Raw genomic sequence first — 15,954 nt, forward strand, 5'->3', positions numbered from 1 at the left:
AGAACTTGGGTAGCCAAATCTAAGGCAAGGTCTAGCCTGGTGCTGCAGATAGAAAAGGAGGGCGTGGCGTGGGGAAAGCAGGGACTGGGGGAGGCCTGTCCCCCGCCCTCACCCCCCATTCTCCACTACAGGAGAAGGGCTCCACCTTCCTGCAGCTCGGCTCCTCCACGGAGCAGCAGCTGCAGGTCATCTTCGAGGTGCTGGAGGAATATGACTGGACGTCCTTTGTAGCGGTGACTACGCGTGCCCCCGGCCACAGGGCCTTCCTATCCTATATCGAGGTGCTGACGGACGGCAGCCTGGTGGGCTGGGAGCACCGAGGCGCGCTGACGCTGGACCCCGGGGCTGGAGAGGCGGTGCTCGGCGCCCAGCTCCGCAGCGTGAGCGCCCAAATCCGCCTGCTCTTCTGTGCCCGTGAGGAGGCCGAGCCCGTGTTCCGGGCCGCCGAGGAGGCTGGCCTCACCGGGCCTGGTTATGTCTGGTTCATGGTGGGGCCCCAGCTGGCTGGAGGCGGAGGCTCGGGAGCTCCCGGAGAGCCCCCTCTTCTTCCTGGGGGCGCCCCGCTGCCCGCCGGGCTGTTTGCTGTCCGCTCTGCTGGCTGGCGGGACGATCTGGCCCGTCGTGTGGCGGCTGGCGTGGCCGTGGTGGCCAGAGGTGCCCAGGCACTGCTGCGGGACTACGGCTTCCTTCCCGAGCTTGGCCACGACTGCAGGGCCCAGAACCGCTCCCACCGCGGAGAGAGTCTGCACAGGTGAGTGGGGCTGGAGTGAGAGGTGGGGCTGGCTTGGAAGCAATTATTTGTTTCTTTGAAAGGCAGAGTTTCAGGTTGGGATGGGAGGATTTCCCATCCACTGGTTCACTCCCTACATGGTAGCCTGGGCTGGTCCAGGTCAAAGGTTGGAATTACATCAGTGTCCCACATGAGTGGCAGAGGCCGAAGCACTTGGGCCATCCTTTATTGCTTGTTGCAGGTGCACTGGCAGGGAGCTGAATCGGAAGTGGAGCAGCAGCTGCAGCCTGGGGGACGGGGTGTCCTGCTGCCGTATGACAGGCAGTAGTGGGCAGGGCCTGTGGTGGGAAGCCTGCTGCTTGGGGGGGGGGGGCTGCCTGGGGTCTCAGGAGCCCCAAACCTCACCATTGTGGTCATATGCATGATTGAGTGGGTCTGTCTCTAGAGCAGAGCGAAGACTGGGAGAGAGAAGCATTTATCTTCTGAGTCAATGAGGTGGGAGAGGCTGGGTCACCTAAGGGAGTCGGGGCTAGCTCCCTGGTCATTCACGGCAGCGTCCATTCGGGCTGGCTGGACACCAGCTCCAGTTGGGCCACGCCTGGCTGTGCACATTGCTGGGTCTACTTCACTGTTTACTTAAAAGGCCCAGTGTCAGAGACACAGATCTTCCCTCCACCCTTTCATTCCCTAAATGGCCACATCAGCCAGGTCTGGGCCGGGCTGGGGCCTGACCAAAACTCCATCCGGGTCTGACCATGCGGGTCTCCTCCTGCCCATGGCTGCCTCCCAGGGCGCATTGGCAGGGAGCTGGATTGGAAGTAAGGTCGCCAGGACTTCAGCCAGCACTCATAGGAATGTGGACCTCCCTTCTTCTGCGAACACGGGGTCCCTCAGTTCAGGCACCCCGGGAGCACCTGGGAGGGGGGCTCAGCCACGGCAGGGCTGGTCACCAGGGACCCAGAGTCGTTCCCGTTTCCTCAGGGAAAAGGTGGATTACTGGAAAGATAAACAGACGCAGGAAGGCAGATGTCGGAATCCAGGCCAAACCTGGGGCCGGCTCCTCTTTCATCTCTTGCTTCCTCTCCGTCGCTAACCCGTCGCTGTCCCGCCTTCCATCAGGCTCCCCGCTCCTCGGAGACTCGGCAGCTCCTTACCCAGAATGTCTAACCCCTCATAACTCCAGTCCTGCCTGGCCACCACCCAGCTCTCTAGATGGTTTTTAGAGCTGAATTCATTAATGAACGAATTAATTAATTCTGAGAGGCCGAGAGACTTCCCGAATGCCAGGGAGCTTGGAGCGCTATCCAGGCCTCTCCGGTGGGAGGCGGGGACCCGAGTCCTTGGGCCAGCACCTGCTCTCTCCCAAGGCACACGTCGGCAGGAAACTGGCAGTCCGGAGCAGCCTGGGCTTTCCCAAGGGCTGCAGCACCACTCCCCCTGGCCCTCCAGCTTCATACAGCAGAACTTCCCAGCCCCTGCACCTGTCACGCTGAGGCACGCAGGTCAGAGGTCAGCCTGTGGAGTCAGGGAGGAGACGATGGGTACACCAAGACTTGAGGATGCGTCCCCGCCCCCTCCCTGCACTGAGAAGGCCTGCGAATCTGCTGTGTGACAGGCACTGCTGTGAGCCTGCAGTGTTGAACAAGTCCCTTGCTCTCCCTCACATGCCCCCAGTCTCACGGGAAGGCAAGAGGCGATCAAAGAAGCAGACAGAACGCAGGGCCGGCATGCGTGCTCTAGTAGCTAAGAGGACGCCAGTTAAGACCTCTGCATCTTATAGCAGGGTGCCCAGGTCCCATACCAACTCCAGCTTCTTGCTTTGCCTGGGCGGCAGCCGTGGCAGCTCAGGCTGTGGGCTTCCTGCCCTCTATGTGGGAAACCTGTGCTGCATCCCAGGCTCCGCGCCGAGGCCCGGGCCAGCCTCGGGCTCTGCGGACACTCGGCGAGTGAGCCAGTGGACGGGAGATCTGGGGGAGTGTCGTGGGGCCTCTGTGCCCACCTGCCCCCTCCCGCCCTGCTCCTGCCAGGTACTTCATGAACATCACCTGGGACAACCGCGATTACTCGTTCAACGAGGATGGCTTCCTGGTGAATCCCTCCTTGGTGGTCATCTCCCTCACCAGAGACAGGACGTGGGAGGTGGTGAGTCCTGGGGGAGGACGGGGAAGTGCTGCCCACACAGCGAGGCCTGGAACCCAGGGCAGCTTGGGAGGGCGGGATGCCAGGGCTGCCCTCCCCACCCCAGCAAGCCCAACTGCTGCCCGCATCTCCACCCAGGTGGGCAGCTGGGAGCAGCAGACCCTGCGCCTCAAGTACCCGCTGTGGTCCCGCTACGGCCGCTTCCTGCAGCCGGTGGACGACACGCAGCATTTGACGGTGGCCACGCTGGAGGAGAGGCCGTTCGTGATCGTGGAGCCCGCGGACCCCATCAGCGGCACCTGCATCCGTGACTCGGTGCCCTGCCGCAGCCAGCTCAACCACACACACAGGTGAAACCCCGGGAGCCCCCGCCAGTCCTCCCCTGCCCGGGTGCCATGCACCCACAACACCCACCCCGAGAGAGCCAGCTGCTTGCTACCGGCACTAACCTGAACAGTGGCATGCCAGGGGACCCCGCGGGGCCGTGCCCCCAACCCACCCCAAGCCTGCTGCTTCCCGCAGCCCTCCGCCCGACGCCCCCCGCCCAGAGAAGCGATGCTGCAAGGGCTTCTGCATCGACATCCTGAAGCGGCTGGCTCACACCATCGGCTTCAGCTACGACCTCTACCTGGTCACCAATGGCAAGCATGGCAAGAAGATCGACGGTGTCTGGAATGGGATGATCGGCGAGGTGGGCGGGGCTCCGGGAAGGGGCGGGGCCGAGGGAGGGGGCGGCGTCGCATGGCATGGGGGCAGGGCCCTCCCAAGAGGGATTTTTCTAGGGGCTGCAGAGAGCGGAACTGATAGGAGAAGGGAGGCAGAGCCTGAAGAGGGGACCCCCGGATTTTAAGAGGCCTTGATGGGGCAGCGGGATAAGGTGGGAGGGGACTGCCTCTCCCACGCCCGTTCCCTTTTCTTTCACGTCCACCTTCCCCGGTCCCTCTCTGATTGACCCCTCGCTGCCCCTGCCACCGCCCCTGCTGACCCTGGCTCTTGGCCCGGCTGGGGTGTGCCCATGCTCCCCGGCCCAGCTCCCCCGCCCACCCCCAGGTGTTCTACCAGCGTGCGGACATGGCCATCGGCTCCCTCACCATCAACGAGGAGCGCTCTGAGATCGTCGACTTCTCGGTGCCCTTCGTGGAGACTGGCATCAGCGTGATGGTGGCGCGGAGCAACGGCACCGTGTCGCCCTCCGCCTTCCTCGGTGAGCCAGTCCCAGGCGGGCAGCTGCCCCCTAGCACACGGTGTTTGGGTCAGACAGCTGGAAAGACAGCGTTTGACCGTGAAGCTCAAGGAGCGAGTTGAGGAAGGAGAGACTTCCCCTGCACCCCCAGGCCAGGGTGTCTGTGCAAAGTGTAGCCCGAAAAATTGCAGCTCCCTCGGTCCAGACGGACGAGGGTGAGCGGTGGACACAGGTCACTATCAGGGCACACACACAGACACCCGCTGGTGCTCAAGGGGTGACACTGCCCCCTGTCCTCTAGGTCCCTGTCCCCCGCCCCATAGCCTCACAGGGGATCAATCAATGAACTCTAAAGGGTCACGGGCAGGACCACTTGCAGTAGTGATCAGCCCCGCGAGACGTCAGGCCAGGACAGAGAGACAGAGAGGCATAGGGGCAGTGTGGTGAGGCTGGAGGGAGAAGGCCCGTTTGGAGGGGCCCCGTCCTGCCTGGCCTGGCTGGAAGAGCCGGTGAGGCAGAGGGCACGGCCAGGGTCCCATGGTGGGATGTGTGTGGCGGCTGGGCGACGCTGGGAGGGAAGGGTGGGCCCTGCAGGGCTTTGTGTGAGGGGGAGGCATTTTGGGTTTTGCTCTTTCAGCAGTGCCTCTTGAGGGTATAGGGTAAGATCAGGGCTTTTTTCATGCCCCACTCTGGGGGCGCAGGAGGCTGACGGGGAGCACCCCCAGGCCAGGGTGGAACTGCAAGGACCTGTGCCCGAGACAAGTGGACAGATGTGAGCTGTGGGCAGGAAGCTGCGATCCACGTGGGCTGGGAGGACAGAAGGGGCCGTGGACATGCAGGCAGCGGTGGCGGTTCATGTCAGGTCCCGCTGGCTCTCTGATGTCTGAGCCAGGATCCTTGGAGAGCAGACACATCCCCGCCTTTGTGTTGTGTTTTCTGTCTCCCCCTAACAATGTCCCTGCGCTGAGGTCCCTGCAGGGCACTCGGCTCAGCGGCACGGCATGGGGCCCTGCCTGCAGGCCGCACCTCCTCGTTGCAAGCGAGTGACAAGGTCCTGTTTCTGCCCCCACCGAGCTGCCCAGGGGAGGCGCCAGGGCTGCCCGCATGATGCCGCAGTGACAGTCGGGCCAGTGACCTTGCTGGGATGGGCTGGGGAGTTGGACGGGGGGCAGTTCTATCAGTCTGCGCTAATGGGGCCTGAGCATCACTCACTCCCAATCTCAAAAGTAGTGGTAGTGTGTGTGTGTGTGTGTGTGTGTGCTGGGGAGCCTGAGCAATGGGAGGTTGTGTGAAGGACAGGCTAGGGTGTTGGAGCCCAACACAGAGAGGAGACCAGGAGGAGGGACGGGGTGGACTCTGTCCCTGGAGCCCCCAGAGGGCTGTGAGCAGCGGAGGAGCAGTGCTGGAGGAATCAGCCTGGGGAGCCAGGGAGGTGGTTGAGGGTGGGAGACATAAGCCGTGAGGGTTCCGGTCCTGGAGAGGAGGGGTCCAAGTAGCCAGGGTGGGGCTGCAGGAGCAGGGGACCGGGAAAGGCTGCAGGGGAGAACGGAGGAGGGGAGGAGAGTGGAGTCTGGCCTGGGTCTGGGGCTCCACATGGGATGTGATGAACAGTTGGGGCAGGTGGAGACAGACGCTCAGGACGGGTCCCAGTGAAGCCACGGGCTCCAACAGCTCTCTCTGGGAGACAGGCTCCAGGGCCAGCAGGCTGTCCCCAGGAAGGGGAAGCAGCCCAGTGGATGGAAACGGATGGGTCAGACAGGGATGGGATGCAACGAGCTATAACCAGACAACTGTGTTTATGTCCCCAGAGCCCTACAGCCCCGCTGTGTGGGTGATGATGTTTGTTATGTGCCTCACCGTGGTCGCCGTCACCGTATTCATCTTCGAGTACCTCAGTCCCGTGGGCTACAATCGCAGCCTGGCCACGGGCAAGCGTGAGTGGCCTTTCCCCAACCCCCTGCCTGGGAGCACGCCCCCCCACACACACCCCAGACTGCAGAAAAAACTACAATTCCCAGCAGCCCCTGGGGAGTTGAGCAATAGCCCAAGATGCCAAAGGTCCCAAGGGCCACTGGGAATTGTAGTTCTCTTTGCTCCCTCAGGGAGCAGAAGGAATTTGGTGGTTATATCTCCAACTTGACCTGTTTTACAGGCCCAGGCGGCTCCACCTTCACCATTGGGAAATCCATCTGGCTGCTCTGGGCTCTGGTGTTCAATAACTCAGTGCCCGTGGAGAATCCCCGGGGGACCACCAGCAAAATCATGGTGCTGGTGTGGGCCTTCTTTGCCGTCATCTTCCTCGCCAGCTACACAGCCAACCTGGCCGCCTTCATGATCCAGGAGGAGTATGTGGACACCGTGTCTGGGCTCAGCGACCGCAAGGTGTGTGTGTGTGTGTGTGTGTGTGTGGAGGGGGTTGGCACTGCAGTTGGAAGTCTTTTCCCGAGAATTCCAGAGTGGGAGGATGGAATGTTCTGGAAGGAGGAAAAGGTGTGTTGAATACCCCTCAGGGAAGAGCCTGTCCCCCAGCGTCCTCGGGGTGCCGGAGGGAACGTTCTAGGCCAGTGAAGCCCTAGCTTTGGAAAGCTCCGATCCAGTGCTTGTTGTAAGATACGAGTGACCGGAAAAGCAAACACCAAGACCAACACACGGAAAGTCCAACCTACTGGGACTGTAACGAGTTCAGTAGGCCCAGCCTTCGCCCCGCAGCTCCTCCCAGCGGGTGCCCTGGCCTGCCAGCTGCCCTGCCAGGTCCCTCTGGACCAGAAGGGGTGACGCAGCCATCCCGGCCGGCAAGGGGGACCCCCTGCATGGGTTGTGAGGACAGGTTTTTGTCCTTGGAGTGGCGTGGGCTAGAGAATGTGCTGAGCACGCGGTGGGGGAGGCTTGGGCCCAGCTGAGTCTGGTCGTGTACGGGAGGACTTGAAAAAGTGCATGGAGAATGGGAACGCATGGTGCATTTATCTGGGAACGCGCACAGCTACTTCCTGGTCTGCATTGCTCTGGGAACTCTTTGAAGACCTTTTATACACAACTGCCACCGACACCACAGACCCCTGACGGCAGAGGTCGTTGAGACAATTGCTTCTGAGCAGATGGGTCAGCAGCCGCGGGGCCCAGGGCTGCCCTGACATGGTCAGCTGGGGAAGCACAGCAATGCTCTAGCATGAACGCTCTACTGTGGGGGAGCGAGTGTGGGGCTGCGGGAAGGGTGCGCGATGCCCCGGGGGGCGCACCCTGACAATCCCCCTACCCCCACCCCAGTTCCAGCGGCCCCAGGAGCAGTACCCGCCCCTGAAGTTCGGCACGGTGCCCAACGGGTCCACGGAGAAGAACATCCGCAGCAACTACCCCGACATGCACAGCTACATGGTGCGCTACAACCAGCCCCGCGTGGAGGAGGCGCTCACGCAGCTCAAAGCAGGGTCAGCGGGCTCGGGGGCGGGGCTGCAGGCCGGTGGGCGGGGCCACAGGGTGGGGCGGAGCCACTGCTGACCGGGCGGAGTCAGGGTGTGACTATGGCGAAGAGGGCGGGGCCACCGGATGGGGCGGGGCCACTACTGGCAGGGGGCAAGGGTCACCGCGTGGGCGTGGCTGTGGAGAAGAGGGAGGGCCGCAGACTGGGTGGGCGGGGCTACTGGATGGAAGTGCAGGGCGGGGCCGAAGGTGGGTGGGGTCATTATTGGGCGGGGCCTCGGGTCAGTGGTGGGGCTGGGTTACGAGGTGGGCGGGGCCACAGGTAGGGAGGGGCAGGGCCATGGGCGGGGTCGCAGTGAGATGGGGCGGGGCTAAGGGTAGGACTAAGCCACGCGGGGAGCACTGGGGACTGGGGAGGGCTTCCCCCCAGGAAGCTCAGATTCTGGCGCTTTGTGACCCCGGGCAAGTGCCTCCACCTCCCTGTGTCTGCGAAATGGGCCTGGCAGGCGCAACCCACGCCCCGAAACCCCGTGTGGGTGCCCAGGTCACTGTGGGGATGCATCTGCACGTGCAGGCCGCGGGAGCTAGCTAGTGCTTGGCACCCTGCAGCTGCTGGCTCAGCTCAGAGTCAACACCCGGGGAGAGCTGGCTTTGGTTCATCAGCCTCCCAAACCCTAAGGCTCCGACGAGAGGCCGGCCAGCACAGTGGCTCTCCCTTCACCCACGTCACTCGCCTATCTCCCTGCTCCTTCCTGGGGCAGAGGGAATTTGGGGATCGCATCCTGAACCCTTAAGCGCCCTGAAGGCTCAACCTATTGCAAGAAAAGAAACTCAGGGTTTCAACATAGTTGGGCCGTGCGGGCATCACTTATGAGTGCTGGTTCAAATCCTGGCTGCTCCACGTCAGATCCAGCTCCCTGCTAAGAGGCCTGTGACACCGGCCGTGGATGGCCCAGGTGCTGGGGCCTCTGCGCTGCGGGAGAGGCCGGGATGGAGCTCGGGTCCCGGCTTCAGCATGGCTCCCGTGCTTGCAGCCATCTGGGGAGGGAACCTGCAGGTAGAGGACCTCGCCCTTCCTCTCGCCCTCCCTTTCTTCTTCTGCTAAAGATTCATTTGTTTTTATTGGAAAGGCAGATTTACCGAGAGTAAAGGAGAGAAAGAGAAATCTTCCATCTTTTGGTTCACTCCCCAAGAGGCCACAACAACTAGAGCTGAGCTGATCTGAAGGCAGGAGCCAGGAACTTCTTCCAGGTCTCCCACACGGGTGCAGGGTCCCAAGGCTTTGGGCCGTCCTCCACTGCTTTCCCAGGTCACAAGCAGGGAGCTGGATGGGAAGTGGAGCAGCTAGGGCTAAAATGTGTGGCCACATGGGATGCCGACACTGTAGGTGGAGGATTAGCCTGCTAAGCCACCATGCCGGCTCCAAGAACTGCTGCTTCTTTTTGCCACTGTTATTTGAAGGTCGAGTCGTGACTGTAAGGCGCCTCCCTATGGGATGTGGGCATGGTAGGTGGGGACTCTACTGCCTCGTAGGTGCCGCTCCTCCCGCCTCCCCCTGCGTCCCCTTCCCCTCCTCTAGTGCTCCATGCTGCTTCTAGGGGTCCCAGGCCACGTGTCTCCCTAAGGGAGGCTGAGAAGTCCTGCACCCCCGGGTCAGCTGCCTCACCTGTGGCTCCCACCGTGCTTTTTTTGGAAGGGCCCTCCGTGACCCCTTCAGCCTCCTTGCCTCCCGTCAATCACCAGGACGGGGCTGGTTTGAGCCCTAGGCTTTGGGTAGGCACCGTGGCCAGGCCTGCCCCGGGAGGCCGCACAGAGGCTCCCAGGCGCCTGATGGAGCGACCGATTCTGTTTCCTGGCCCTCTGCAGCATGTGGAGGCTGCCCCAGGACCACGGGCCATAGGGACCCCTCTTAGCCCCCTCCCCTGTGGGGGTACCGGGCTGGGGGCAATGGGGCCCAGAACAGCACCCCCTTTGCCCAAGGCCCCAGGCGCGGTCACTGGGGCTGCAGAGCCGGCGGCGTTAGCTCAGTCAGCTCGCCGTATACAAGTGGAAAAAGCCATCATCCTTTCCACGCTGTGCATTCATCCGGCCACTCATTCCTTCAGCAAGATTTATCGAGTGCCTCTGATGTACCAGGCTCCGTGCCAGATGTCTAAGGCCTCGTTTACTTGAAACGTCCCTTCGAGTGGAGGGAGGCAAAGGAGCGCGGCCGCTGCAAATGTCACCTCCCTGAGGAGGCTCCGAGTTACGGGCTGGACCAGTCTGCTGCCCGCCGCTCTCCACAGCTCCCTGTACCCTGGGGGTCCCTCAGCCCCCTCCTAGCGCGCCCCCAGGCACCTGCCGCTCCTGAAGACTCTCCTTGCCAAAGCCTCTCCTTCCCCCGCGCTGTTCTCCTAACACTTACTCGCTTCTTTGTAAAACTTCCTTTGCCTCTTCTGAATGGTAGTATTTTTTTTTTTTTTTTTTAAGATTTATTTGAGGGCCCTTCCAGCTCCCTGCCTGTGGCCTGGGAAGGCAGTCGAGGACGGCCCAAAGCCTTGGGGCCCTACATCCGCGTGGGAGACCCAGAAGAAGCTGCTGGCTCCTGGCTTCGGGTTGGCTCAGCTCCGGTTGGCTGTTGCAGCCACTTGGGGAATGAGGCAGTGGATGAAAGATCTTTCTCTCTGTCTCTCCTCCTCTCTGTAAATTTGACTTTCCAATAAGAAATAAATTTGTTGGGCCCGGCATGGTGGTCTAGCGACTAAAGTCCTTGCCTGGGATGTACCACGATCCCATATGGGCGCCGGTTCTAATCCCAGCAGCTCCACTTCCCATCCAGCTCTCTGCCTGTGGCCTGGGAAGGCAGTCAAGGACGGCCCAAAGTCTTGGGACTCTGCACCCATGTGGGAGACCCGCAAGAAGCTGCTGGCTTCTGGCTTCAGATCAGCCCTGTACCGGCTGTTGCAGCTCACTTGGGGATTCAACCAGTAGATGGAAGATCTTTCTCTCTGTCTCTCCTCCTTTCTGTATATCTGGACTTTGCAATATAAATAAATAAATCTTTTAAAAAAAGGAAATATTTAAAAATTTTTAAAAAACAGATTTTTTTTTTTTTTAAAAGTGACAGAGAAAGCAGGAGAAAGAGACAGAGACCTTCCATCTGCACGTTCACTCCCCAGGGTGGACGCAGGCCGGCAGCAGGAGCCAGGAGTTTCCTTTAGGTCTCCTCTATGGCACCAAAGCCCTTGATCCGTCGTCCACTGCTTTTCCCAGGCCTTTAATAAAGAGCTGAGTGGGAAGAAGAGTAGCCGGGACTCAGCTTGGTGTTCCATTGTGACATCGCAATCAGCAGGTTAATCTGATATGTCACAACACTAGGCCCAAATTTCTGAGCTTGTATAAGGCATTCTCTGGTTCACTCCTCCATCTAAATGTTCTAGGCCAGGCTGAAGCCAGGAGCCAGGGACTCCATCCCGACCTCTCAAGCGAGTGGCAGGGGCCCAAGCACTGGGGCCATCTTCGGGTGCCTTCCCAGGCTCCTTATCATGCGGTTGCATCAGAAGCGGAGAAGCTGGGACTTGAACCTGCAGCTGGGCAGATGGAGGCCTGGCCGGCCCGGCTCGCTGTTCTGGCTGCCCGGCCCAGGCTCACTCACTTGGCGGGCTCGACAGCGCCATCTGGTGGCAGCTTCCGATCTGACAGCGTCAGTGACCAGTTCTGCCTCTTGCTATTATTCCTCCTCACCCCCAGTTGTCATCGGGGCCTCCCTGCCCCCCTTTTTAAAATCTAATTTATTTTGTTTTAAAATCATAATTACAGAGAGGAGGAGAGACAGATCTTTCATCATCTACTGATTCACTCCCCCGTGGTCACAGCAGTCAGAGCTGAGCAGATCCAAAGCTAGGAGCCAGGAGCATCTTCCAGCTCTCCCACATGCCAGCCCCCTCTTTTTCAGAACTTCGCAAGTCTCTGGCTTTCCCAGGCTCACCTCAGCCTCCAGCTCCCCTTTGCCAATCCAAATCGCTTCCTGGACCGTGTCACTGGCCCCCTATGTGTGTCTTCCCTGCTCCTTAATCCCCACCAGAGACCCTGCTGGGGCCTGCAAGTGTGAAGGGCAGTCCTGCCTAGGCTGTCCCAGCCTCTGCAAGGTTCTAGAGTTTTCCTGTGGCTGCACTGAGACCCAGAGAGAAGCAGGGGGTATCAATCTGACTGCATTCCTCACCACCCAGCTTGGGGCAGCCACGGTTCTCACAGGGAACCGGAAGGAACAGGGGCAGCAAACCCCAGGACCCAGACTGCAGCCAACCCCTAAGACCCCCAGGACCCCGTCTGCAGCCAACCCCAGGACCCCGTCTGCAGTCACTTCCTGCACAGGTCTGAATTCTGGGGTGCCCGTGACCCTCCCACCCCGATCCCGCACACATGGGGGCATGGAAACGCTTTGTGGGACAGCCCGTCTGTGACAACCATCACCAACACACAGCGTCAAGGCTCTGGCACCCCCTGCCCCGGAGCCTCCTGCTGTCCTCGCTCGCCCCCCTCAACCCTAGAGGATTCTTCCCAGCCGGCTGACTCACTCTCCCTCCTCCCCCTTCTGTGCTTCCATGTTCTCCCCAGCGCCTCCCTCTGGGAGTTCCAGATCTTCCGCCACCTCCCTGCAGGCAAAGCGGGCAGCTCTGCCCAGCCTGGCCACCCGCCTTGCGTCCTGGGCAGGGAGCAGCACGGCTGGCCGCAGCCCGGCTTCCTTCTCACTGGGGAACAGTGGCAATGGAGCCTGCTGGGAAGACCTTCCCCATCCCCCAAAACCAGTTCCCACAAACCGTCCCCTCACCAGAAGTCAGGCCTGTTCTCCAGCTTCTAAAGGGTTAAAAAAAGAAAAGCTTGAGCCACCTCCCGTATCCTTCTTGTAGACTTTCCCCCTAAGATTTATTTATTAGAAAGTCAGTTACAAGGCCTGGCGCCTTAGCCTAGTGGCTGAAGTCCTCACCTTACGCATACTGGGATCCTATACGGGCACCAGTTCTAATCCCGGCAGCTCCACTTCCCATCCAGCTCCCTGCTTGTGGCCTGGGAAAGCAGTCGAGGACGGCCCAAAGCCTTGGGATCCTGTACCCGTGTGGGAGACCCAGAGGAGGCTCCTGGCTTCAGATCAGCTCAGCTCAGGCCGTTGCGGCCACTAGGGGAGTATCAACGGACAGATCTTCCTCTGTCTCTCATCCTCTCTGTATATCTGACTTTTCAGTAAAAATAAAATAAAATCTTTTCTAAAAAAAGTCCGTTAGAAAAAGGGAGAGACAGATGTCAAGCTCCAGGTTGCTGCCCGGGTCTCCCCCGTGGGTGCAGCGGCCCTCGCGGCCAGCAGGGCGATGCTGTACCACCAGCCGAGCAGCCTGTTGTACTGGCGGCTCCTGCCGGGTGCCGGGGGCAATGGCGGTTCCCCACTCTCTCCTGCCGTCCAGCCTCCCACTCCCCTCATGGCAGACTGGGGTTGTTGCGGGGGTTTCAGACCGGGGTTGTTGCGGGGGTTTGTTGGTGAGGGGGATCCCTGACCCCCGACTCCCGCGTTCTCCTGAGCCTGGAGGGGGCCATGCGCTGCGCCGTGACGCGCGCCGACTGGGTGCGTCCACTTGGGCTCTCCTTCTTGCTGTGTTGTCCCAGCCTGGCCACGCGCTGTCACCCCCACATCTCATCCCTGCGCTGCACGTCACACGTGGCCAAGTGCTGGTCCCGCTCACTGAAGTTCAGCTTGGTTTCCCAGGGGTCCGATTCCACTCCGTCCCACCCCACGGCCCAGACCCCCTTTCCCTGAGGCCTCCTCCCCCTCCCCCTCGGCCACAGGTCCAACCCTCCAGGCCTCCGGTCGTCCTGATCTTCCATCCGGGCACATCCGGAGGAACTGGGGGTTGGGGCTTGGACCTGGGGATAATCAGGCAGGGGCACCCCAGCACACCCCACCCCAGCAGAGGCTGAGTGGGGACCCTGGCGCGGGCAGCCCAGGTGACCACCAGCCCCGAGGGAGCTTTCATCACCCCCAGGGCCGCCTCCTGCTCCCGCCTCCTGCTTGCTCTGCGGCTGCCACGAATCCTTTTTTCTCTAGTATCCCTTTGTAAATCTTTTTATTGTTTTTTTATTTTATTTTTATTGGAAAGGCAGATATACAGAGAGAGGAGATACAGAGAGGAAGATCTTCTGTCCAATGATTCACTCCCCAGGCGGCCGCAAAGGCTGCCAGAGCTGAGCCAGTCTGAAGCCAGGAGCCTCTTCCAGGTCTCCCATGTGGGTGCAGGGTCCCAAGGCTCTGGGCCGTCCTCCACTGCTTTCCCAGGTCACAAGCAGGGAGCTGGATGGGAAGTGAGCAGCTGGGATACTAACGAGCACCCATTTGGTATCCTAGTGCCTGCCAAGGCGACGACTTTAGCCTCTAGGCTACCATGCTGGGCCCTCACCTCATTTACTTTCTGCCTTCTAAAATATTCAAGAGAAAGACCAAAGAAGACTGACAGAGACTCCCCGCCCACGCCCTGGTCCACTCCCCAGGTGCTTGCGATGGCCAGGACAGAGCTGAGCTCAAGTGGGGAATCAGAAGCTCAGTCCCGCTCTCCCGAGTGGGTGGCAGGGATGCAGGAATCTGAGCCATCTCCCGTGCCCTCTGAGAGTGCCCTCACCGGCAGAGAGCTGTGAGGGACCCAGGGATGGGAGCCGGGCACCCTGAGGGGCCGAGGCCTCCCGGGGTCTGCGCCAGGAGGCCCTGCACCCGCCCCTCACCCACGCGCGCTGTTTTCCTCCCTGACTCTAAACACCATGTTTGTACGGCTCCCTATTGATTTTTCAATTTTAGGCATTTCCTCTTCTCCCTGAGGAAGGCACGTGCTCATATTCTTATTTAAATCCACGCAGCCTCCCACGTTGGGAGCGTGGCTGGATGAATATTCAAGGTGGCCGTGCCGTGACTGTGTAAACACTGGCCCAGCTGCCGCGCCTGCACCTGCAGCACCTTCCCTCCGGCACCAGCCTTAACTGTTAATGCTTCGGTGGCTTTAATTAAAAAAAAAAAAAAAAGTATCTATACGAGAGGCAGAGTGACAAAGAGGGAAAGACAGCGAGAAAAGCTCTTCCCCCAGATGACCGGAGCTTGGCGAGGCTGAAACCAGGAGCCCAGGGCTCTAGCCAGGGTCCCCCATTCAGGCACAGGAAGCCAAGGACTTGAACCATCTTCCGCTGCTTTCCCAGGCCATGAGCAGGGAGCTGGATGGGAAGCGGAGCGCCCGCCGCTTGAACCGACGCCCATATGGGATGCTGGCGCCGCAGCTGGAAGCTTAGCTGGCTGTGCCACAGCACCAGCCCATGCCGACCGCATCTTGGTGGAGCAGCCTCCCCTGGCCTGCACCCCGACGGCTCACGAGTTCCCATTCTTTCTCATGTCCCCGCACCTTGCTCTCCTGCGCATCCTGTGCACCCTGAGCCTGCTGGGGAGATTAGAGAGCCAGCTTTTTTAGGGTTCAGGTGCCTGCCTGCCTGTGTACCCCGTCCCAGCATTTAGTAACCCGCCTTGGTGACCAGGCCCACGGATCGCGTCCTTCCGCCAGCTGTGGTAAACTGCTCTGAAATCCTTCACAGGTGTGGCCTGCGCTTTCATTTCTGCTTCTCTTCTTTCTAGATCACACCCTGATTAGACCCTTAGCTTCTAGACTCTTCTCCTGCATTCCTTCCTCTTGATCTCCTGCTCCGTTGCTAAGAAGATTCATTTTTCTTACACCCTTTTTTATTAAGCTTGAAATGTTCGGATCTCTGATCTTTTTAAAATTTTAATTTTATTTTAAAGGCAGGAAGATAGAGCAGAGATCCTGAGGCGGCTGCTTCACTCCCCCAAATGCCCAAAACAACCAAACCGGGGGCCTAGTGCGGTGACCTAGCGGCTGAAGTCCTCGCCTTGAACACCCCACAATCCCATATGGGCACTAGTTCTAATCCTGGCAGCTCCACTTCCCATCCAGCTCCCTGCTTGTGGCCTGGGAAAGCAGTGGAGGACGGCCCAAAGCCTTGGGACCCTGCACCCATGCTGGGGACCCAGAAGAAACTGCTGGTTCCTGGCTTTGGATTGGCCCAGCACCGGCCGTTGCAGCTCACTTGGGGACTGAATCATCAGACAGAAGATCTTCCTCTCTGTCTCTCCTCCTCTCTGTATATCTGACCTTCCAATATAAATAAATAAACAAAAAAGAAGCAGAGCTTGGACTGCGCCAAACCAGGGGCCCATGACTTTATAGGGCACTGCCATGTGGGTGGCAGAGACTCAATTCTTGAGCAACCGCTGCCTCCTGAGAACGGTGGGGCTGTTGGTGGCATCCCACGCTCGGCCACAGCGCCGGCTCTAACGTGTCTTCTGGGGAGACAGCCGGACAGGCCGACTGACTTGGACACAGAGAGGAACACAAACAGTGAAGCACCAGCTCCCTGGCCAGTCGAGCCCCGTGACATAAACCAAACAGGCTCCCATCCATCAACT

The 15,954-nt window shown here is 60.2% G+C and overlaps 1 protein-coding gene across 1 annotated transcript in view; it reads left to right on the plus strand.

Annotated features, from left to right (window-relative positions):
• The window catches only part of GRIN2D (glutamate ionotropic receptor NMDA type subunit 2D), a 28,318-nt gene that overhangs the window by 7,370 nt on the left and 4,994 nt on the right, over positions 1–15,954 (plus strand). Inside the window, exons 4-11 of the mRNA XM_040978292.1 lie at positions 132–751; positions 2,758–2,872; positions 3,008–3,219; positions 3,392–3,560; positions 3,920–4,073; positions 5,861–5,986; positions 6,205–6,434; positions 7,317–7,477. Of these exons, the coding sequence (XP_040834226.1) occupies positions 132–751; positions 2,758–2,872; positions 3,008–3,219; positions 3,392–3,560; positions 3,920–4,073; positions 5,861–5,986; positions 6,205–6,434; positions 7,317–7,477 (1,787 nt within the window). The remainder of the gene's footprint in view (positions 1–131; positions 752–2,757; positions 2,873–3,007; positions 3,220–3,391; positions 3,561–3,919; positions 4,074–5,860; positions 5,987–6,204; positions 6,435–7,316; positions 7,478–15,954) is intronic.

This window comes from Ochotona curzoniae, unplaced genomic scaffold (assembly GCF_017591425.1).
Source record: "Ochotona curzoniae isolate NIBS_2020 unplaced genomic scaffold, NIBS_Ocur_1.0 contig_2861, whole genome shotgun sequence".
NCBI classification, from domain to species: domain Eukaryota; kingdom Metazoa; phylum Chordata; class Mammalia; order Lagomorpha; family Ochotonidae; genus Ochotona; species Ochotona curzoniae.